At 39.6% G+C, this 25,192-nt stretch overlaps 1 protein-coding gene across 1 annotated transcript in view; it reads left to right on the forward strand.

Annotated features, from left to right (window-relative positions):
• SACS (sacsin molecular chaperone) overlaps positions 1–25,192 on the forward strand; it is a 58,387-nt gene that overhangs the window by 14,920 nt on the left and 18,275 nt on the right. Inside the window, exons 3-9 of the mRNA XM_075198841.1 lie at positions 6,137–6,287; positions 15,235–15,322; positions 16,281–16,366; positions 18,565–18,676; positions 21,065–21,211; positions 21,378–22,860; positions 23,940–24,031. Coding sequence (XP_075054942.1) covers positions 6,137–6,287; positions 15,235–15,322; positions 16,281–16,366; positions 18,565–18,676; positions 21,065–21,211; positions 21,378–22,860; positions 23,940–24,031 — 2,159 coding nt within the window. The remainder of the gene's footprint in view (positions 1–6,136; positions 6,288–15,234; positions 15,323–16,280; positions 16,367–18,564; positions 18,677–21,064; positions 21,212–21,377; positions 22,861–23,939; positions 24,032–25,192) is intronic.

Here is a 25,192-nt window from a genome sequence, read left to right on the forward strand (position 1 = left end):
TTAGGTGACCCTGCTTGATTGAGTACGCCCCAGGCTACTGTACACGTGGAAGAACATTCTCAAGCAAGATAGAGATGGTTTGTCTTTGTAAACTATTTGCAATGGACTTGTGGACGCGGGGCACTGAGTGATGATGAATCTAACAGAGTGCTTAGTAAGGGATTTTTTGAGGAAAATTATTAGTTTACTGTTTTGATTATAATTCCAGATAATATCAAATTTCAAAGTTTGAGAGGGAAATATTCAGTGCATTGACGTTTACTTTGAATACAAGTGATTTAAGTCATTCTAGAACACTATATTTCAGACCTGTGTAAATGAACATGGCCTTTTATTAGGGCAGCACGGTGACTTAGTGGTCAGCACTTCTGCCTCACAGTGCTGGGGTCATGAGTTCAATTCCCGACCATGGCCTTATCTGTGTGGAGTTTGTATGTTCTCCCCGTGTTTGCCTGGATTTCCTCCGGGTGCTTAGGTTTCCTCCCACACTCTAAAAACATACTAGTAAGTTAATTGGCTGCTATCAAAATTGAACCTAGTCTCTCTCTCTCTTGTCTGTCTGTGTGTGTGTCTGTGTGTGTGTGTGTATGTGTGTGTGTGTATGTTAGGGAATTTAGACTGTAAGCTCCACTGGGGCAGGGACTGATGTGAGTGAGTTCTCTGTACAGCGCTGCGGAATCAGTGGCGCTATATAAACGAATGATGATGATCATTGTTAATAAACGTTACTTAAATTGGCTGCCAATTGAGGCACCGCGTACTGGAAGATTAATGTAGCCTAGAACTGGATAAGGTTTACACTGGTTTGGGGAACTCGCTAATAAACAATATGGTGGTGTTTGACAAATGGTTTTGGTAAGCAGTCTTTTGATCTCATCTAGTAAAAAGAGGTGCAGTATGTGAAATAAAACCTGGTACAAGTTCTCCAATCCTGCAGTGCATCTAATGGTAGCGAGAGGTCCTCTCTCCTGCTCGGAACAGGCTTTATTTCATATCTCCTGGTGGCAATGTCTAGGTGGCTCCAGCATGACCGTCCCAATCATCCTGACAACACCAGGGGTATATTTACTAAGCTGCAGGATTGAAAAAGTGGAGATGTTGCCTATAGCAGCCAATCAGATTCTACCTGTCATTTTGTAGCATTTACTAAATAAATGACAGCTAGACTCTTGTTGCTATAGGCAACATCTCCACTTTTTGAACCCACAGTTTAGTAAATATTCCCCCAGGAGTTTGGGAAAAGAACAATAATCTAGAACTTTCAAAGGACACAAGGGGCAGCTGTGATAGCACAGTGTTAGAACAAACAGTGCAGGAGATAAGAAGATAGAACATCTCACTTCTTCAGTTAAGTACTGAATTCGGGAAAAGTTCAGAACTGAGAAGGGGAGGTTGGGGTGGGTGGTGATGGAGGGCTGAGAACTTCTTTTTGTCCTGGACTGTCCCTTAAAAAATGTTTTGAAACCATCCACAACTTAACAGTTGTTGCACCTAAATTTATACTGAACGTAAGGTGCTCCACATATCGTAGTGTATGTTTGTGAGTGGATAGCCAACCCATCTCCTTGCTCTGTGGTTGTTGAGTCATTTTTCCTGCCAGAATAAATCCAGTTTTCCCATCTGTACTCCTGTATCAAGCTTGGTGTTGATGTCACTTGGCTGTGAATGGCCAGTTTGATTCACGGCACAATCTGCTGACCTGATAGTAGTAAGACTCCCTCATAGTGACTGACACTGAACAGAGCTTTTCATAGCTGAAGGAGCGTGAGCTTACGCTGTACATACAGTATGCCGTCCGGCCCCTTGAAATCTCACTACTAGTGAGTGACTCATTCATGGCCAGTACAATAATGAATGAGCAAAGCCTGCACACACATCAGTCATACAATGACTTCATTTTCTATCTATCTCCATGTAAAACCACAACATGCTGAGAGAGTAACTGTTTTACTGGGCAATGGAAAATACCTTTCTTCTCTCTTACTTCCTGGCAGATTACCAGCTGCGCTGGGAGGAAAAAATAACTCTAAAATAAAGACACGTGGACAGCAGCACATTACATTATAGCAAATAAATGCCGGGTGTCTGGCTGACACATTACGTGGTTATGGATGTTTAGATTAACACAGGCGGATCAGTGTCCTGGTGTGTTACATTCTGACTATACTGAGTGAGCTGCTCACTTTTCCTATTGCTCAGGGACTTAGCCTCTGGGTCAGGACCCAAAAATACAGGACGTGATTAAGGGTTCAAGCCGCCCTAAGCTAATATGCTCGTAACGCACCCTTTGCCTTCCTCTCCAGGTTAATATGTGGTAGGTAAAAACTAACTCATCCTTAATTTAAAATTAGGCTTCCTTCACCCCAACCGTCCTCCACCAATGTTTATGTTGCAGTGTTTTCAAAAATCAGCTCCACTTGGGTTTCTAAAAGGATCACAGCAATCTTTGTTATTTTTCATTAAAATCAGAACTATAGCAGAACGTAGGTATGAATGTGCACTGCTGGGGGGTGAAGGTGTAAAGGTGAAGGTGGCTGTCGCTGCTCTCCTTGTTTCTCGCACTCGCTTATCCTCAAGCGCCCACACAAGGATGACCCATTGCCTGTAGCCTTTACCATGGGAAGTCATGATTAAAACCTTACTATGTGTTTCTTTCATGTTTTAGTTTTACTTTGGAGAATAACTGTTTTCTTATATTTCAAAATAAATTTCTCTCTGTCACACTTTTGCTGCAGCCTGGTCAGCTCATTGGATAATCAGGCAAAAGCACTTTCTTTCAAAACTGTTGTCAGGGCCATCTTTTCCATTGGGCACGATGGGCAGCTGCCCGGGGGCCCCACGGGCAAAGGGGCCCATAGGCACGGCTCTTAATGAGAATAAATAATCCTGCAAAAGAAAAAAACCTGCAAAAAAAACACCTTCAAGGGTCACTGAGCAAGTACATCTATCTATCTCTATCTCTATATATCTATATCTGTATCTATCTATATATCTATATCTATATCTAGGGGCCCCGGTGCACTGCTTTGCCCGGGGGCACATAATGTTGTTAAGATGGCCCTGACTGTTGTCAACTACAAAATCAATCAACTGGTTACTAATTATAATCTATAATTATAAACCTAAAACGGTGGGTTGAGAGAGTTTATTCAAATTTATTCCATGGCTCAAAATTGGCACACTATACGGGTCAGCGGATCCTTTTATGGGTTTACCTAGTCTGGCGCCACCTACTGGGAGGCGTGGAGGCTGACGACACAAAAGGTTTTCACCGGTGACCCCCGCAAGGGGATATGGGCTTGGCTGCTTTTGTGCCGCAGGTCACGGTTCTCTGAGTTGGTGCTAAGTGAAACCCAGTGGAGAAACAGCAGAGGAGAGGATATAGAGCTGCAGGATACATAATAGTACTGGTAAAGCCTAGGAGCACAGTAACAGGAGTACAGGGTACAATGGTCCGTGGCTGGTAGATGCTGAGGTCCAGGGAAGCTGGATCAGAACGTAGCAACAGGATTACAGGAGCCAGAAGAAATGGGTGAAAAACAGCAAAGAAATGGCAATTGAACAAATGAAAATGGGTGCATTATTTGATTGCAGTCACTACAACATTATATTTAACGTTTTGCTTTGTCTCATGTGCACGTATTTTATATCACTATTACTGTTTGCCAGTGTTGGATCTACACTCTGTCTTGTGTATTGCAATTAGTTTTGAAAATTAAAAATTAAATAAAGATTTAAAAAAAGGGAAAAGAGGAAGTGTGAGGTTGTTGCCATAGTGAAAGGTTCTATTTTTTTGAAACTAAAAAGTCAGAATTCACTTTCTCCCTTGGTATAAGCAAGTGGGCACAGCCGGGAACATGAGTAACAGTTGTCCTGGCAGCCACTTCAACAAACTTCATCACAAGTGCAAAATAGAAACAGAAAAACCACCTGAGTGAGATATTATAGTGAATGGTGGACGGAGCTGAAAAACCATCAGCACAAAGAGGTAGGCGGAGCCCTGGACAAAGGAAACCGTTGTCCTGACTACAGCTCTAACCACTAAAACACGGATGTTAATAATTAAAAAAAATAAAATTAAGCCACTGGCAGATATAAGTGACATTTCAAATAAAAACAAAAGACAGTGAAAAAAAATAAATTTATATATATATATATATATATATATATATATATATATATATATATATATATATATATATATATATATATATATATATATTATACTAATATCATAGCACTCTTAACGACATTCGTAATAGAAAGATATATAAATAAATAAGTAATGAAGAAGTCCTAAGCCTTATAGGATGATTAATAATTGAAAGAGCATACATTAAAAGTTACCATAACCAGCCCCCGCTATTAGGGGGGGGTTAATAATTTATGACATCTTGAAATCTTCATTAAGGCCATCTGGGGCCAAACTATGCAATCTATATATCCAATTAAGTTTCAATGGCGACTGATCATGTACACCCCCCCCCCCCATGTCTGAGGGACAATACTCAATATTCTGCCATGCTTTTTAAGTCCAAAAGTCTTTTCCCTGCCCCTGCAAAGTGATGGGCCACCACGGCAGTGGACGTGTATAAAGTCAGAACTATGTAGATCTTTTTTTGATAGAACACCAATGTAATGAATGACGTTCCTTAAACATGACTTTTGTTTTACGCACAAACATTTTCACTGGGGCAAACAATTAGATATATGACACAATGACTTTCACAAGTCAAACGTTGACGAATCTGAATGTGTATGATAGGTCGTCATTCAATGTAGTTCTTTCATTGAATGATAACAAAGTGAGAATATACTCCAATGTGTGGAACCAATTATATATAATTCTTTGTATATGGGACGTTTGTTAAAAAAAAAGAAGCTATACGGTACTTTTCAGCTGCCTACCTATATTGGGTTAGGGTGATTGCTGTTACTATACAGGAGTGAAAATAATAATAGTTTTGAGTGTGCACCTCCTTAATATATACAAATATAATGAAAAATGAAGCTCACTCCTCAGAAAAATTGATGCCAATATTTTACCTGAACATTTATAAAAAATGGAAACACTGCTTATAAATATTGCGTATTTTCCTTTTAATAAAAGAGGGATTAATGTCCTTTAATACAATATCACACTACTGGATAAATCATCCTTAAACAGATGAAACTATATATGGACTCTCGTCAAGTAGGATGCTCTCTGTATGTCAGGTTATAGGGGACTTTTCACAGATCTCAGACCAGTAACAGATGTCTCAGAGATCAGTTACTCCTCCATCTGGTTTTTATGACTAGACACCAGGACGTGCGTGTATTGAAATCACAGTGCCACATGGCTCTCCAATTAGCAAATGAAAACATGTGCCACAGCTATTAAACATTGTGCTCCATCTGACATACGTAATGTAGGTTGGAACTGACTTAGTGTAGGAGGAATATCGTAATATAATTCCAGCATTTTTCATTTAGTTTATTTCTGAAACTTGTTTTTCTTAGTATTTGAATCGATAAGGCTAATTTACTACAATATGTGGACATGCAGGACGTGGCCTAATTGTCCTCTTGGCACGTAATAAGGTGCATGTTCAACTTGTGAGATCCCATTATGCAACGGCTTTGTGCAGCCATTTGCAGGATTGTAGACCACTATGGAAAATGCCTACGGTGGAAAAAGTAAATGTATCGCAAGTGTATTTTATTGGATCTCCACCTTAATTACAACTTTAAACTTGTTCTTCTAAGATGTTGCTTGTTTGAGTATAATTTATGTCTTAAATATATCATAAGAGTGTGAGGACTTCCCTTTCGGGAGGTATGGTAGGAAAATACATTTTTGGTGTGGCTTGATGGTGCAATTTGTCATTAAGCTGCTGCCAGTCGGTGCTTACTGAGGGGGATGGGGCAGTTTGCATCATGTCCCTGCCCACATTTTGGCAGGTAAGTGCTCTCCGGGGTGAACCATTGATGCGTGCCACCTATAAGACAGATCCGATCCGGTGCAGGAACCTTCATAGTGTATCCACATTTACCTGACCGTTCAAGAAAAACAATAGCTTCAGTTTTGTAGCTGATCCACCAATACGTTGTGCATATGTAGTCCATTGTAATAATGTTTTCTTTGTCTTGTCAGGTTGTCCAGGGTGACTGTCCTACATGAGTATGTCGGGTGTAGGACATATGAAGTGCCCACCTCAGCTGATATTGAAGACATCAAACAGCTGATCTACAGAGATGCAGATTTTCCAGTTTCCGAACAGCGTCTACTGCTCTACAACAAAGAGGTGAGTTCTGAACGGGTATTTTGATGACCTACTTGTTGAACAGTGTGTTAGTACAGTGGTTCCCAAACTGTGCTCCTAGGATCCCTGGTGTGCCTCGGCGATCTCACAGGGGTGCCTCAGCCAGGGCCAGTGGTAAGCAAGACGGGGGACTACTTTGTAATTATTTTGGCTTAGGGGTGCCTTGAAAAAATTATGGAGACCCTAAGGGTGCCTTGAACTGAAAAAGTTTGGGATCCACTGTGTTAGCAGGATGATATTAGCCTCCCTAACACCGTGAACATGGCTAGGGAGAGTTGTAAGCTACTCCATTGGGGCAGTATGCAGATAAGCTACTCAAATCATTTTAAGCTGACATTTTCATGGTAGCTCTTTGAGTCAATGCTTTATCCTCTCCGTATTCTCAAGACCACACGGACCAATGGTGAGATAGAATTGCCACCTATAGACGGACTGATTCTTATTGGGTGCCATTAGTACAGGATAACAGTTTCCTGGTCAACATGTGAAGAGCTACGGAGACAGCCTACATCAAATAATTACTGTGGCTTATTGTATATTTTCCTTGGAGAGTTCCCTTTTGGGTCCAATAATAGTAATCTGTTGGACAAAATATTCCCTGAAAAGACTGCTTCATAATTAGCATTTCTCAAACAGCCTCCTTGTCCCTGGTGCGCATGCTGGGGGAAATGTTTTTACTGTGTATTATAAAATGTAGTTATATTAGTATAAATATACTTAAACGTGAAATCGCTCACCTGGTGGTCCACTGGAGAAGATCCCAGTGCTGTCTCCTGTTCTCAGCAGGGACTGGAGAGAGCCTGAGCAAGGAGTCCATACAGAAGCTCCTCCAGGATTCAGTGCTTGCGGGAGGGCCCAGTGTTGTCTTGGCTGCTGCAGTCCGATCCCCAAATCAGGACCTGTTGAGCAGTACTATGCAGCAGCACTGGACGGCTTCTATTGAACCTAGAATATGTACTGCCTCCTAAGACTCCCAGCAGGCAAAGCGCCGCAGCCGAGCACAGTGATCTCTGGCTACGAATAAACAGGGGGGTGAACACGCACCTCTGCCACTATAATTACAGGTAAAGTGAACGATCCAGGCTGCTCTTCTTGCACAGAGGATCAGCCTTGGTTGGTTAAGGAGACTAGTGACACTGTGTGAATAAACTAGCTGGAGCACCCATGAAGGAGGTAGCAGCTGCTCACTACCCAGAAGCGTTAAGTGGTTCCAGGTACTGATATAGGAACCTGGTGGTGGCAGCGTTTCCCTCAGTTGCTGGTTTGGCCAAGCGGCACCATAAGGAGCGTCGATAGCAACAAGTTGATGGCAACTAGCAAAACTTCATAAAGCGTGATGGCCGGTGAGGTGGCAGAGTAAACCCACCATGTGTCAGTTCTTCTCCTAAATACAAGTGGCTTATTTGTAGGATAATTTTATTTGATTACTTGATTATTTATTAATGTAGAAATCAGAATCTGTTGTATTACTGTATTAAATATTCCAATCTCCTGGGACCCCCACCTTGTAATTGGTGTCACTCCCCACTGTTTGTTATTTGTCAGCACTGAAACTAAGGAAATAATTACAACACAACAATTAGCACAGTCAATACCATAGATGGCTGCCATCCTTCAAAGGCTGTTTTCTCAAAATTAAATACCCCTTTAATAAATATAAGTAACTCTTGACTTATGAGTAATTAATGACTTCAGAATACAAAAAACTTCACTGAACCACATTTATATAGAATATTAGTGTGCAGTAGATACCGTTCTCAAAATGCTCATTAAATTTATTTATGATAGACCCTGCAGTACAGTTCTGGGCACCACTCTATAAAAAAGTTAATTTGGAACTAGAAAGGGTTCAGAGAAGGGCGACAAAAAATTGATAAAGGGTATGGAGTCATTAAGTTATGAGGACAGGTTAGCCAGTTTAGGCATGTTTACTTTAGAAAAGAGGCATCTAAGAGGAGATATGATTACTATGTACAAATACATTAGGGGTCAATACAGAGAGCTTTCATGGGAACTTTTTACCCCAAGGTCCATACACAGGACACGTGGTCACCCCCTAAGGTTAGAGGAGAGGAAATTTCACAACCAGCAAAGGAAGGGGTTCTTTACAGTAAGGGCAGTCAAGATATGGAATTCATTGCCAGGGAAGGTTGTGATGGCAGATTTAATAGATATGTTTAAGAAAGGGTTAGACAAATTTTTAACGGAAAGGTGTATCCAGGGATATGACCGTTAATTTAAAATGAAGGATAGTAGTGGATATAGGGTAAAAATAGGACTGCAATATTGAGTCTGGGGGGATTTTCACAATTGAAACAGATTGGCGGTTGCTTACTCTGGATTAATTTCAAATATAAGTGCAGGATCACAGGAGATCCAAAATAGGTTGAACTTGATGGACTGGTGTCTTTTTTCAACCTCATCAACTATGTTACTATGTTACTATGTTACCCTCTGCCAAGTCTCAAACTATGTCCATGGATTATCTTTTTCTGATATAGTAGTAGATCAAAAACTAATTCTATAACATACTAACTATAAATGCTTATAGTTTACTTATCTTTAATAACTAACTCTTGTTTGCCAACATGTGCTAATTGCATTCTAAGCAGAGGACATGAGGGAGACCGATTTAGTACATATTGTTGTTTAAAAAGAAATATGGACCCTGACACTAATTCTGTGGTGGGAACAAATGAAATGTGGTAACTCGTTCTTTTCTGTTTTAGCACACAATTCAGTACCTGTTTGTTTTAAAATACCAGATATAGTTTGAAGTGGAGAGGACTGGTCCATTTGAAGAACGCAGTTCATTGCTGGGCACAGCTGGAGATTATCTCTCCTGTGCTCTTTGCCTTTTCTGCATAACCAAATTCTTAGCAACGAATTCTCACTTGTGTCACGTGAGACACAATTTCCAAGGAGGCTTATGAGCTGGAATATAACTTTACACAAATTGGCCAAATGCCATAACTTTGTTCAATGTTAACAGACGTTCAGTGACTCCCCAGTGATGTGAAACAGGTGCCCAATATACCAGAGGTCACGAGATACAGAACTGTATCTAATATGGAATCATTAGATAATGAGTCACAGATGCTCAGGTTAATTCAACTGTAGCTATGTTATTATGTTGTATTCTGATATGGAGAGATACCATTTTAACTATTGCATTTAAAAGTTAACTGTACTGTATGTACAGACACATTACTTGTCATCCTGATTTATAATAAAATAAAGAATAAAATCTGGTTTTCCCATCACTGATCCACAAGCTATTTAAAAGACCACTAAACACCAAAAACTATTTTTTCTTTAGATATTAACCAGTGGGTAGGATCTCAAAATGCTGAAACCTTATCCCTTCAGACAGTCTGTATTTAGATTAGAGGGGCCCGATTCATTAAGGGAAAAATAAATAAATAAATAAATAAAAAGAGTAACTTTGCACTTTGGCAAAACCCATGTTGCATTGGAGGGAATGGTCAATTTAAAATGTGAGGACAGAATTATAGTTGGGGTAGAGTATGTCCTAATTCAACCTTAAATTTCAGTGTAAAAATACAGCTATCAAGTGTTTGTGTGCTACATGAAAAAACAGACAGTATTTATAAGTTTAGATTTATTAAATTAACTTTGTCTATCATTAAACTGAAAAATACCTTGTGAAATCCAGAGGTGCCCCAAGGAGCCAATCATTCCTGGTATAAAGTTAGGATGTGTAATGAATGAGTTCATGCTGTATAATAGAGAAAGAACACTTCCATTTACACGATTTTCAAATCTCCAGGGTTAATGACACTGCATATAAAGAGTACCGTGCATGAAGGTACAGTACAGCATTGTCTCATAGGAAGGAATGAGGGTGAACATCACACTTGATCTGTGCCCACCAACATGTAGGTTAAACAGGGCAGCACTTGACACAAATGTAATACACTGGGCACTGCCATTCCACCTTGTGTTGGCCAAGAAATTATAACGGGTTGGGTACGATCTTCCGACGGTGAATCTGTCAACACTTATCATGTTGACCCCAAAATGGTGACAGGGCAAATGTCAACAGATTCATTCTGTTGACATGCTTAAAATGTAGACATTGTGATTGTCGACAGTCATAATGCCGACATTAAACGAGCAATGCCGGCGGCTATACAGCACCGGCCAAAACAGTTATAACAAAGAAATGAAAATACTACTAAAGCTTAAAACTCCCCTCCCCCATAAAAACTTGTGCTGGCAGTTTGGGGGAGGGGGGCAAAAAAACATGGGGACCCCAAGATTTTACTAGAAACCAGCACTAGGTTGTTCCTGCCGGGGCTGGATTCCATAGGGAGCTGCGTACCTTTTCCCCACCCCCCTGGGTGGTGAGTGTGGGTTTGATGAAGTATATATTTATAGTTAAACACAAGATTTTGTATTGGTGGACTACAGGTACCAGCAAGCCCAGGCTGCCAGTAACCGTTTAGGCATGCTGGTGCTTGTAGTATCACAAACCACAAGTGCCAGCATGCCCTGGCACCTAGGGCCCACTATGCCCTGTAGTGCACCAACACAAAGTGTTAATAAACCACACACCTCATTTTACCAATAATGCCACTTTCAAACTATCACCCCGGCATTATCCCGGGTATATATTGCGGGGAACAGATCCTCCAACCCTGACAAATACCCTTCCTGGGTCTCCATGGCAACATCACAAGAGGAGCTCTGATTGGCTCCTCTTGTGATGTTTTTTTTTTTAAAAAACTTATCAATAGGTGTCGGTGAGACCCAGGTTAAAAAAAATCCCGGGTCTCACCGTTCACACTGGAGGCTACCCGGGTCGGACCCGGGAATAACACTCCAAAAGACCCGGGTCTAATTATACAATTAATAATTCTAATAATAATACAATTAATCCCAGGTTGGTAAAACAAAAAGTGTTTTTTCTTCCAGGTTGGTAAGCCAAATAATACACCAGAACATACTTGGCAAAATAAACAACAATTACAAATGACGCACACTAGCTCCTGACTGGGACTCCCCTCACAAAATAAAGAATGACAGTCACTTGATCTATTTATAACCCGGGGCTTTCAGCTCTGACAGCATGTAAAAGACCCAGAGCATCCAATTTAGCCCTAATTCATTACTAATAAGTCATAAACATGGTAGGAGGGAGATTCATTTATATTAAGATGTATACAAGAAATAAAAGAAAAGAAAAAGGCCGAACACTATGTTTATAGAAATATTTATATACCGCCACTGATTTTGCAGCATATTAATAATAATAATAATAATAATAATTAATAATAATAATAGTATGGAGTGTAGGCTTTCAGAGTAAAACACTGGAAGGTGCAATGGTGAAACAGTCCAGTATAACAGCGAGCAGCCGGAATCAGAAATCTGAAGAGATGCAGGAAACACATTGGTGGGACACAAAAGGCTGGCTCAAGCTGAAGATCATAGGAACAATGACCAGCAGTGACCAGTGCAAGGAGCAGGATTATAAAGCAGGTAATCAGGTGACCGAAGCGATTATCCCCTCACAGGTAAAAAGTCCCCAACAGCAGCAGCTCTGGTAGAAATGAGGAACTGCACGCCCACAAAATGTACATGACACAATCCTAACAATAGTCCTTGTTAAACAGCTGAGACAGTGTTTCGTTTTATTGGCAAAAATCAATCAATGAGTTCAATAGTCTCTTCAGCCATGAATAGTTTAACAGTGGCCTCATCCATGATTCTGACTAATAAATGTTCGTCTTCCTGGAACAGGACAGGTATACAATGCCAATTTTTCATTTAAATCATTCTTTCAGGAGTATACTGGGTCAGTTTACAATCCACAGGGGGATTGTTAACCGGCAGGAATAAACCTGATTGATTATAGTATTGGAAATAGCAGCGGAACACTAATGAACTGTATACTTGCTTGTGCAATGCTTATTTATACTAATTTTCTATACAGGTGTTTGAACCGTTCTCTTTATATACTCCAAATGGTAATATTCTTACTGAACTGTGTTTCATATCTGATGGCAAGGGGTGATTCTAGGTCTAGCAGCTGCCTATTGCACATTCCTCATCCTCTATAGTGAAATGTATTATGTGCCTCATATTATTTGTCTCTGCTAAATCAGCTCTACAAGGTTCATTTCTATGGGAGATTATAAAAAATACAACATTATGAGAGTTTAGTAGATTTGAGTAAATAATTATTATATTGAATTTGGAACGTTCTTCTCTCATGCTAGGTAGTACACAGTTGTCCTTTATAAATATATAATATAATCTGCTTAGTAATAATAGTACCTATAAGACAGATGTGATGTCACAGTATAATATCCAGTACAAGGTGTGTGCGCCTGTGGATAGGGGAGTTTTACTGTAAGCTCCACTGGGAGAGGCGTTAATGTGAATGATGAAGCTTTATATGATTGTACAACTACTCTGTGTCAACAGCAGCTACAATAAATAATAATACAATAAATAAAGCATAAAAATGAAACAAATTATCATTATTCTATTACTGTAAAAATAAAAGGCAGGGGTTATGGAATCATGAATGTGTATGACTTTCCCCTCTTCGTTACCTTGTGTAGCAGTGCTCCTCACGGTGACTGTAGAAAGAGGAGCACAGTGGTCATGTCTGTGTGTGCATTCATTGTGTAGCAGTGCTCTACATAGTGATTGTAGCAGTAGGAGCTCAGGGATCACGTCTGTGTGTATGACAAAGCATTACATTGCATTACATTGTGTTGCAGTGCTCCACACAGTGGCTGTAGAAATAGGAGCTCATGGATCATATCTGTGTGTATGAGTTCCCTCAGTACCTGCCATCCTCTTTACCCTGGGTTGCATTGCTTCCTTTTGCAATTTTTGTGGAAACCAGGGGGTATATTTACTAAACTGGTGGTTTGAAAAAGTGTAGATGTTGCCCATAGCAACCAGCTTCTAGCTGTCATTTTGTGGAATGTACTAAAAAAATGATAACTGGAATCTGATAGGCAACATCCCCACTTTTTCATGCCCGCAGTTTAGTAAATATATCCCCAGGTCATTGGATTACAGATTCCAGATTCCTTCCATACTTCCATAGTAATTTCAGAACTAAATGCCTTGTAGTAAATCTGTTTAGAACAATCTACAATAAAGGCATTATTGCTGAATTGTTTGTTATTCTTTGGGGGGGGGGGGGGGGCTGGGACATTGCTGGCGATTACGGTAGAAATATCTGCTCAGTTTTACCTTGCGTCTCTATGGGGTGTGAGAAAAATTAAGAGGAGAGTTCTATGAAATCTCAAGCACTCCAACACTTTGCAGATAGTTGAATCCCCCCCCATAGACCACTGACTGGCTTGATGTATTGATATCTCTGCTTGAGCTCAGTGAAACACTTGATATTTCAGGTAAATAAATCCATCCACAGCTACCTTCTATACTGGCACACTTTTAAATTGTCGCCTTGTACTTAATACATATTATTTTAAGACAAACTCTTATGAACTCACCCTGGGCAAAGAGTGTTAAAAAACCAACCCCCCCTCCTTCCCTTGAATACTTAGGCAAGAAGAACTATTGACATCTTCCAGATGTCAGCTTCTGTTACTGATTGACTAGGTCCCTAATGTAAAGCAAGCAACAAAGAAAAGCATTGCTCATGGATATGCCACCTAGTGGCAGGCTGGTGAATTTCAACCTATGTTCTATGTGAGAAAGTGATTTTATTAATCAGTGTTACAGCCTCTTCCAAATTTCTGGGTTACTCTGGAGTGCAAAAATGTTGAGCACATTGTTAACAGAGTGTGTGTTTATTTTTTTCCCCACTCTAAATAACGTAAACAAAATAAATGTGTTCAGTGTTTTGGGTGTTTTGTTTTTTAAAAAAGGGATGAGTATCTAACCATACTCAACTTTTTAAATCTACCTTCCCTTCCCCATCTACAAGACTCACATGGATCCAATGTTTAGGAGCCCGGCCGCGAAGAGGAAATACTAGAAAACAATATTTATGTTAAGTGAAGCCATTAAGCTGAAGGCACTTAAAAGTACTGGTTTATGGACTTCAGGCACTTACCCATTCGGTGTTAAAGTTTTTCTGATATCCAGCCAATAGGATCCAGGCATAGTTTTTTCTTCAGATTACTCCCCGTGGAATGCTAGGTCCTTTCATTCCTGCACTTTTCGGATGCCTTCCCCCCCCACCCAGCTAATTGTTTGTTATGGTTTTATTTAACAATCTTTTTTCCCTACAGAGGCGGCGCAGTAGGTAGGAGAGCGGTGCAGTCAGCGACTAATCACAACGTGCTTACGCTACTTGCCCGCACGTCGCTGCCCCTTTCGAAGTAACATGACTCTTGATCCTTCTGCATGGAGGATCCCTTGACGTGCTTTGCGTGGCCGCCAATGTCCAGTCCAGAAGGGAGCAGTCACGCTGACGCCTGATTTAGCACTGACCAATGTTAAGGGATTATTCCTTGGTCTAGTTTTAATGCCATCTTGGCATTGCACGATTTGGTTTTAATGATTGGTTGTTAGCTGACTGCGTTTGCTCTCAACATTCATAATTTTGCAATTAGTAATTTGTTATTAATAAAACTGTGACCTATTTGACAAAAGTTAATACGTGTCCATGTGGTTATTAGGTTTTCCACAAGGTTACACTTCTAATATACGAAGGTTAATTAAGGTGCGTAATAAGACAGACATTAACCATATGCATTTTAAGCACCGGAGGCCGTCTTCTTTCAGAGGCTGGATTGGTTTTGACGTGTTGAAAATTACTATTATTATTGTTGGATATTTTATGTTAAGGGCGCTGTTTAAGGCATTATCATTTTCATCACAATTATATTTATTTCATCTTGAAATGTAATAACAATCCCTGATATAGTAAATTGATTTTATTTACCCTTTTCTCTTTTTCTTTTTTTTAAAGCTATGTGACTGGACCAAGATTGGAGACGTGGCTTCAGGAAAAACAAATATTTATTTAAATCTACAATCAAAAGGACTAAAAGGGGGAGGTAATTGTCTCTAAATAGTGTTTTCATCTATTTTTTTTAATTTTTTTTATCATACTCGCTGTAAAATTCGTGTCACTGAAAATACACCTTAAATATGTGACAGCATCCAGACAGAAGAGTTATCTTGGCGTAACCACAGTAAAGATACAACACTCACCATATCATCAACTAACGTTTTAAAATTAGAGGAATTGGATGAATAAATAAATGCATCAACACCCCCCCTCCCCCCCTCCTCAAAATAAATAACCAGCAGTAGTGCCATAGCCTAGGCTCGTTACCGCTAATGCAGGGGTACAACAAGCGTGGGGTAAAAGATACAGACAATGAACATTGTATTCGTTTATCAGAAATAGGGCTGTCATAGTGCGATTAGCGCAGCCTGGCATAGTCTGGTGCTGGTTGCTGCCTCTAAAGAGTCCCCATCTCCAGGGAGGATGTTACACTTATGTGTGCACACCCCTACTTCACACAACTTGCGATTGCACGCTCCCGACCCGTCCCTCCAGGCGTATGGGATCGCCAGTGCAAGTTACGTGGTATTGAAAATTCCGCTTTGTACTAAAGTGCTTGCACATTAAAGCAAAGCAGATTTTTGTGTTCCACAACAGGATTTTCATCCGACTCTAGATGAGGCCCATGTGATTTGGACAGAAACATCCACCTTGCAGCTTCAATTTACCAAAGCAATTTTAGGTGTGTTTTATCAAAGGCAAAAATGATATAATGCACTTGCCGGATCTGCATGTCTGTCTGCATGCGGCTGTAAATAGGCCCCTCCCACTCGTGTGATCTCACTCTGTAAATGTATTCTATAATAAAACGTGGAACAGAATAATTACGATTCAAATTGCTTAATTTCAAACCACCATCCAGATATGAGGATTACATCATACAACTTGCTCATGTATCTTGTGTCCAGACTTTATCATAATATATTTTGATTTTTTTGTCATAGGCAAATTTGGACAGACAACCCCACCTTTGGTTGATTTCCTCAAGGATATTTTAAGGAGATACCCAGAAGGAGGGCAAATTCTAAAGGTAAGGAAATGGCCCTTCTTTGTAATATTCTACCAGGGGTATATACTATTATTAGCTGTTTTCCTCTGGTGAGAACAGATAGAAAGCAACAGTTTCCTCATGCAGCTAAACTCTCTCAGCTAAAGCGGTCTGAAGTAGAGATGTTCTAAAATTGGTTCTCAAACCAATTCTAAAGTTTGAAAATGAAATTTTTTTTTTTTAATGTTTGAAGATTTGAGTGAAATTTGACCCACACAAACCAGTTTGCCCTATGTCGATGTGGTTCGAACATGTTCGAGCTTGTCCAAGGTTAATGGCTACACTGTATAGTATTTTTTACCAGATCTCCATGTCAACATTGAACTTGAACACAGTAATTTTTGCTGTTAAAATTTAAAAAAAGTGTTAAAATACTAAAAATGTAGCCATGAAATAGGAAATATTTATAGTTTATTTAAACATGTTTAAGAAAAATGTACGGGGGAACATCAAACTACCTATGGGTGCTCAAGGTTTGGTATTCAAGGGCAGGACGTCTGCGGTAGTTGAACCAGCACGAACCAGCTGATTGTACCAAGCAACTCTACTCTGAAGGCCTTCCTGTGTGACAGGGAAGCAGAGTTTCCCATGCTTTGCATGAGGTTCATGATGCCGTGCGTTCCAATACTCTCTGACATTAACTTTTAGCTTCTACTCCACACTATGTTTTTGTAGGTTGGACCAGGTCTTCTCCACTCTCCATTTAACTCTTTCTCCTTACCTAATTATTTGTGCTAAGAATGAGACAGGAACTAAATATAATATAATATGGTAGTAACAGGAGAAGGTAAATAAGTATAGAGAGACTTATTATTATTTGTTATTTATATAGCGCCACAGAGAATACAAAACGCACACACTATTGTCCATTTTAGTCAGCAGCCAATTAACCTACCATGTATACCTTTCGTCTGTGGATGGAAACTGGGGCCAGAGGAAAGGCAGGCACAAATGTTATGCCCCCTTCAACCTCATAACAACGCTCGCCTCTAGGTGATGCCAGTTTATTGTTTTGTTTCAAGGGGCACCTGCAGGGGTTATAGGGGCATATATAGAGGAGGATCCCCAACATCCAAGAATGAGGCATCGGATGTGCAGGGTGCATCCCGGCTGCCCTGAGAGGACTTTGATTGAAGATAAAGAGAGCCCCAATAACTAGGAGGAAGAAGCCCCTACCCTTAGGGAGTGTCAACACCCCGGGTGTGGGTGAGTGGTAGGAGCCATGTGGAGCATATGTTACAGTACAGAGGGAAGAAGCCCCCATAGGAAGAGAGTTCCCACGTGTAAACCCTGAATGAGGGAAATGTTTTACGGCCCCATATGAAGAGTCCCATTGGAAGTATCCCCATATTGTGAGGGAGGGTCACTACATGAGAGCAGCTTTTCCATAATGAGGGCTAAGAGAGAAAGCCCCCTTGTAAAGAGGCTGTGGTATGTGATCGGTCATGTCACTACCGTTCCCAGCAGCTGGTATGTAACCTGATGTGGTTAAGAACATCTAATATCTGCAAAGAGACTGTGCAGGAGTGAGAGGAGTTTATATAGCGATCTCCTAAACTGTTGTGCTGCAGGCGTTTGGCGAAGCCGTGAGTGTAACCGTTAAGATATCTGCTGGAGGAGTTTGATGTTTGTGTATTGTGTTTCATTGTAACCGATATGTTTATATGCAGGAGGAAAGAAGTGTAAATGAAAATGTTCACTTGTTTATAACTTGCGCTGCAGCAACACATTGTACCACCATACTATACACTAGTAGCTACTCCATGCAACTTGTGTTAAACGCTAAAGTATTCTGGTCTGTACTTGCCTAAACCCACAAGCTAGCCAGGGCGAAGGACTACATATGGTCATCAGACCAGACCACCAGAGGGGTCTTCACACAAACTCCACACAGATCTGGCCCTGGTCAGTCTCAGACTCATGACCCCAGCGCTGTGAGGCAGCAATGCTAACCACTGTGCCATTAGAAGAGGGTTGATTACAAGTTCCTGTGTATTTATCTACTGTTGTGTTACTATAAGGTCATACAACTACAGCATGTCTGCTGACTAAAGTTGTAATTGTAATAAATCCGTCTTTTTCATACCATGCTTTTGCTTATTGCAGATCTTTTACAAATATTGAAAAAGAGTGTTCCTAGTACATGAATTAATTTTACATTTTAAAATGATCCAATGTAGGAGCTGATCCAGAATGCGGAGGATGCTGGTGCCAGTGAAGTCAAATTCCTCTATGATGAAACACATCATGGCACGGAATCTCTGTGGTCAAAGGATATGGCCCAATATCAAGGTGTGTACATTGGTGCTCATGTAAACGTATGTAGTCGCTGGTCAGTTAATCATCAATATATTGTGATATCATAATCATAATATTGTGATGTTAATTGTCCCAGCAGGAAATTAGCTCTAGTCTTTATACAGGAAATTTGCGCAGTCTTGTCTTTAAACACTTTATAAAGACCAATCCATATATATTGCTTCTCATTAATAAAACGTGTGTTTTATAGAGGAAAATGCACTCACTACTCTAAATTACTCTAAGTTATTATGGACATTAGAAGTCACCGTGGATTTCTGTTTACCTGTATTAAATCACTAAACCCACAGCCTCATGCATCTATATGGATATTATGACTTGTACTATCCATATAATTTACAATGGGGTGTGCATTAACATATATATATATATATCTAAAAGTAAATGAGAGGAGGCGCACAATAGTGTAGTATGGCAAGTAAAAAAATCCCAAAAAGGAACCAAACCACCAGAAATGAGTGAGCCAGAGCTTCCCACCATGTGGGTATCAACAGTATCTAAAATAGATATGTATAGCTCATAGGATAGAAAGTCACACACAGCCAGATGACGTTCAAAAAGGTATAAACAGGTCACACCAATGAAGATGTATGCGTACCAGAAGCCAATTGTTCAATGGCTTATCTGTAGGATATCCCGTAGACTGTGAGGATGTATTCAATCTTCAGCCACAAATCAAAGGTTATCCCATAGGTTACCTTTGATTTCTGCTAAATTGAAATGCTGCTGGAAGGCCTGTGTGGTAACCTATGGGATATATATTGTTTTATAGCATTTACTGTGTATTTTTATCCCCAGCATGGTATACTGGGAACGTCTTTAGCACATTCTACCAGCACAATGCCCTTAACATGGTTTGACCACACTGATTCCAGCATATTATTTTAGCAATCCCCATATGCATAACAACAGTAATTGTCCACCAGTTATGAGAACTTCCCTCCACATATGAACATGCAGTGTCCTCCACATACTGGTGTGCATGAGACCACCACTGTTTCCTGGCTTCCTGTGCCACACATTTATTTAAATTTCAGTTCCCAAGCAATTGTCCTGTTTATGTCCTTAGTCCAAAATGTTCACCTGTATTGTATTTGTAACTGTGTTTTTTTTTCTGCTTATGAAAAGTAAACTGTTATTTTCACTAAATAAAACCAAAAAAGTATGCAAGGCGCTGTTAGTAAGATAAACACGTTTTCATCATGTACTCAAAACAGATGAAAGAACATGTAACAATGTCCACTCTAAAATCTCTTTCTTCTATAAATCATATAATCAAATAAAATAAATGTCCACCATATAGTCACTTTCTTCTATGGATCATATGTAGATGCCTCCTAAAGTTCTTTTGTATATCCGAGACGCTTTCTTCTATAGATTGTATATTCAAAAATGTGATGAGTGCAATATTCACCATAAAGTCACTGTTTCTCACGATATCTCCCAGCGATGGTGATGAGAGAATTTATCAGGCTGAAGAAATTGAGAAGTACTGGATTAGTGGATATATCTCCAAATGTGTACTTCAAAATATCCATAAATACCGCTAAAAGGCTGTGTTGATTATTAAACAGCAAACTACCACCATATGTGCGGAAAGATGGTATTGCATGCAAAACATCAAAATAAACTTACACTTATATTCATAAGTAAGTCTGCTTCCTCGATATCACTTCTGTCCATATACAGCTCAAAACCCGATCAATGTATAAGAGAAAGGGGAGAGGACATCTAGTGCATTATCTTTTGATTTATTCATAAAAAATAACAGACTACAAACAATATAAAAACTCTAAAATGAATCCCGATATCAAGCAGCTAAAGTACTAGTACCGGATAGAAGATATAAGCCAGCTAATAGATGTAAAATTCCCGGGCACGATCAGCTGGGCAATTAATATTCCTCCGTGTGTTGAGACGCTGCTGTGGCAGGACAACCAGTGTTCACTGACGCGTTCTTTAATCTGTTTTGAGTACATGATGAAAACGTGTTTATCTTACTAACAGCGCCTTGTACACTTTTTTGGTTTTATGCATTGTTGAATGTAGTGGCAGTCTTCATGTATCTAGGCAGACAGCTAGCAGGGAGCGCTGTGTTTGGGAGATCTATTTGTTATTTTCACTAAATAAATAAAAATGCCGTAGCACATTCTTCTGATCATATACTAAATAGTGCTCTTGGATGACAACACAAGTCTTACTTGTATCTTTTTTTTCGATTTTGCTTGAGTCACACAGATGTTTACAATTTGTGTTTTTAGGTTTACATATAGTTCTCTGTTACCCGAATTTGCTTTGTTTTGTGCCGTCACTGATCTTTCTTTAACACGGTAATGTATTCACCACTTTATCTTTGTTTAGGGCCTGCACTTTACGTATACAATAATGCAGTTTTCACTCCTGAAGACTGGCATGGCATTCAGGAGATTGCAAGAAGCAGGAAGAAAGATGACCCGCTGAAGGTTGGAAGATTTGGGATAGGGTTTAACTCTGTCTACCACATAACAGGTAGGAAGATGTTGTTACATTACTGCTCTGGTAATGTCAAAATGATCATAGAAATACAGTAGCCTACAAACGTTAATGCATTACTGTTTTCTGCAGGCATGATTTTATATAGTCCTATAGAGACAGTACATGATACTGATGGCATTTTTCTATTTTTCATGTATAGATGTTCCCAGTATATTCAGTGGCGGTCAAATAGGGATATTGGACCCACACCAGGTACTCTTCGGGCGCCACGAGTCGGGACAGTGCTGGGACATAAAAGAAGACAGCAAAGAAATAAGTGAACTTGTGGACCAGTTTGCCCCATTTATTAACATTTTTGAGAGCACAAAAGAAACCCTCGCTCAAGGTTTTTTCCCAGGAACCTTCTTCAGATTTCCTCTTCGCGTCCAGCCGTCCTTACTAAGTAATAATTTGTACACTAAAGAAAAGGTTCTAGAACTCTACGAGTCCTTCAGAGCAGATGCAGACACAGTGCTTCTGTTTCTTAAGAATGTTCAGAAAGTGTCTCTACACGTTAGGGAGGCAGATGGGTCTGAAAATCTCATCTTCCGGGTTACTGCTAGTGAGAACAAGCTGCTAAAACATGACAGACCAAACTCTATTAAAATTCTTGAAAAGTCTATTGACGGCTACTGTAAAGGAGTTCCAAGTAATAGTGTAACATGTGTCACCTACCATGTAAATATTATTGTTGAGGATGAGCAGGTCAAGGAGACAGAAACCTCGTCTTGGTTGGTATGCAATAGTGTTGGAGGCCGGGGAATATGCAATGAATTAGACTGTCTTGCTGATGACCTAAAATTTGTTCCTACGATTGGAATTGCTATGCCTTTGTGGAACAACGGAGATGAAAAGGGAGCCAGGTCAGAATTTGTTGGAAGAGCCTTTTGTTTTCTTCCTTTACCACCAGGGGACGAAAGTAAAACAGGCCTCCCTGTCCACGTCAGTGGATTCTTTGGCTTAACAGACAACCGTAGGAGCATCAAATGGAGAGAACTGGACCAGTGGCGAGATCCTGCCGCTCTTTGGAATGAACTTCTGGTCAAAAACATTGTCCCAAAAACATACGCCACTCTTATTCTGGAAGCTATCAAGAGAATGGGGACAGGAGAAAACCCAGGTTTCCCTTTGTCCGCGGATAGCATTTATAAAGTATGGCCAGAGATGGACAAAATAAAGACACACTGGAAACCCATCATAGAACCTCTGCTGAAGGAGCTATTCCAGAATGCAGTTATCTACTCCGCCAAGAAATGCTGGCTGAAAGAATCAGATGTGAACTTCACAGAAATAGATGAAGATCTAGAGTATACGAGAACCATCCTGAACTACCTCCAGACTTCAGGTACTCAGATTGCCAAGGTGCCGGATAATGTTGCTGCTGCTTTAAAAATTCCAATCAATAATTCAAAGCCGGTGAAGAAGGTTTCCCCAACCCTTGTCCGCCAGGTCTTGAGGAAATGTGTACACAGAGGACCTTCTCCCGAGAAGCTTCACATCCTCGAGTTCATACTGAGTGACAAAAATTACTCTGAGCTGATTGGGCTTGAAATACTTCCTTTGCAAAGTGGAAGCTATATCCCTTTCTCTTCATCTGTATCAGATAAGGATGTTGTTTACATAACCTCAGAGGAATTCCCCAGGTACTAACAGAATACATTACTGTAAAAATAAAAGTGCTCTTACCTGCTTTATTGTGGCTAGTACGAGGAATGCATATGTTAGATATAGGTCTGTGTTAGCTGCATGTACAGGTGTTGGGTCTATCATTATTGTGTTATGAGATGAATATCACACATGGTTGACAGGACAAATTTCAGAGAAGACATAGTGGATTGTAGAATAAGAACAGCAACAATGACTAATGCATAAGAATCAGTAACACCATTATAAAAGTCAGGGAAAGAAAGGCCTGCATCAGGAATGTTATTATCTAATCATGTCTTAATATTCCCATTGGATAATTACAAATGAAAAATGAGGAACAAGATTCGGAGTCTTTTCATACATTTAATGCTATCAGTCTCTTTTTATTAAAGCGATGCATTGATTATTATGCTGTTGGTCCGGAGGACCAATTACAAGCCGCAGTCAAGAGATTTTTGGCTTGCGGTCTGTCCTCTTGCTCACCTCCCCTTGTAGCCATATAACATTGATTAACAAAATTAATTTGAGAGCTTAATTTAGCACTGCTTAGTTATTGAACTTTCATTTACCGTATATACTCGAGTATAAGTCGACCCGAATATAAGCCGAGGCACCTAATTTTACTACATAAAACTGGGAAAACTTATTGACTCGAGTATAAGCCTAGGGTGGAAAAGAGCGCTTATTTAAAAACCTAAATAAAAATGATAGGTTCAATCTATGAAATCATTTTAAGCTAAACCATAAATAACAGTAGATGACAAGGAACATTCATAAATGATTATAAAATCATTGGCATTGGGTACAACCTAACCTAAATAAAGGGGTATATAAGGGGTAGGGATATAAATGTATGAACATGGTGGCTGTATTGTTTGTTCGTTATGTAATTGCACTGTAAATTAAAAAAAGGAGAGAGAGAGAGAGAGAGAGAGAGTGAGTATGCTGAAAAACTCGGCTTATACACGAGTATATACGGTAGTTAAAATTACAGACAGTTTGTATTGAACAATTGAAAATAAAACTGAATCAGAATTATTTAAAATAATTGAACTAAAACTAAAATATTTTTCAGGGCGCTGTTTCCCGGTCTGGAGGGAAAACTTCTATCGGAAGATTTAAAGCCTGAAATTCTAACAGCCTTGAAGGAAGCGTCTACCAGTAGAGGTAATGGCTTAGGAATACTGTTGGATACTTATTGCTCTCAAAACTGAAATCCAAAGCACCATCACAGCCTTTTACCGGATGTTTCTTAAAGAGTGCATGCAGTCTTGGTACCTGTGTTCTTTACCAAAAAGCAAGTAATAGATACGTAGCACTCTTCATTTCCCTCCATGGGGCTTATTCATGGTTTGGAAAAAAAATGGCCACTTGAAAAGGTGATGTGTTTTTTATTTTAGTCTTAATTTGCCTCAATAAAGATTTGGCTGTTTGAAGCGATTGGGGCAGGGCTGTGACAATTACTTGCTGTTGTTTTTAAATAGTAAGATCAATCTAATAAAATGTAGAAATGCATTCTAGACATGCTGAAAAGAATTTCAGAATTTGGAACAAAATCGTCTTTTGAAATTGTCAAAGAACAAGTTATAGAAAAAAGTCAGTAATAATAAAATGAACCCATTTACATTCTAAATTATTTTTGAAACCCATAAAATTTATTTTAAACAGCCTTTTCTTAAAACCAGTAATTGGAGATTTTTAGGGAATGACCGACAACGAGGATACCTGCAATAAAAAAGATCACTATAAAACCAACACTGATATATTATAGACTTGCGTAAAAAGCGGCACAGCACATTTCCGAATAGAGCGACACGCTGACGGCTACTAATTCCAAACACACTGCTTGGCGGCACTTCATTATCACGTCAGGCAACAGAGTGACATAGAGAAATGTGATTTTTAAAGCAGCAATGTTGTAAGCCCTAACTGTATTAGTAAGCTTAACTGGTAGATTAAAATGTGTCCTTTCGGGGTCCTGACATTGCCGCCTTAAATTCACATTTCTCTATGTCACTCTGTTAGCTGATGTGAAACTGAAGTGCCGGCAAGCAGTGTGTTCGGAATTAGTAGCTGTTAGCATGTCGCGCTCTCCAGAAATGTGCTGTGTTGCTTTTATGATTTTACGTAAGTCTGTATTATATTCATGTTGGTTTTATAGTGATCTTTTTTTTTTTTTTTGTAGGTATCGTCATTGTTGGTAATTTTAGAGTCTGGAAAACGAGTACCACTGTATAAAAGGCAAACATTTAAATCAAGAATTCATTGTTGAGCCTATTTCTTAAAATATAATTCTATGTACTGTTTTTTTTATTTTAAATATCAGTG

Source organism: Mixophyes fleayi, chromosome 2 (assembly GCF_038048845.1).
Source record: "Mixophyes fleayi isolate aMixFle1 chromosome 2, aMixFle1.hap1, whole genome shotgun sequence".
Classification (NCBI taxonomy): Eukaryota; Metazoa; Chordata; class Amphibia; order Anura; family Limnodynastidae; genus Mixophyes; species Mixophyes fleayi.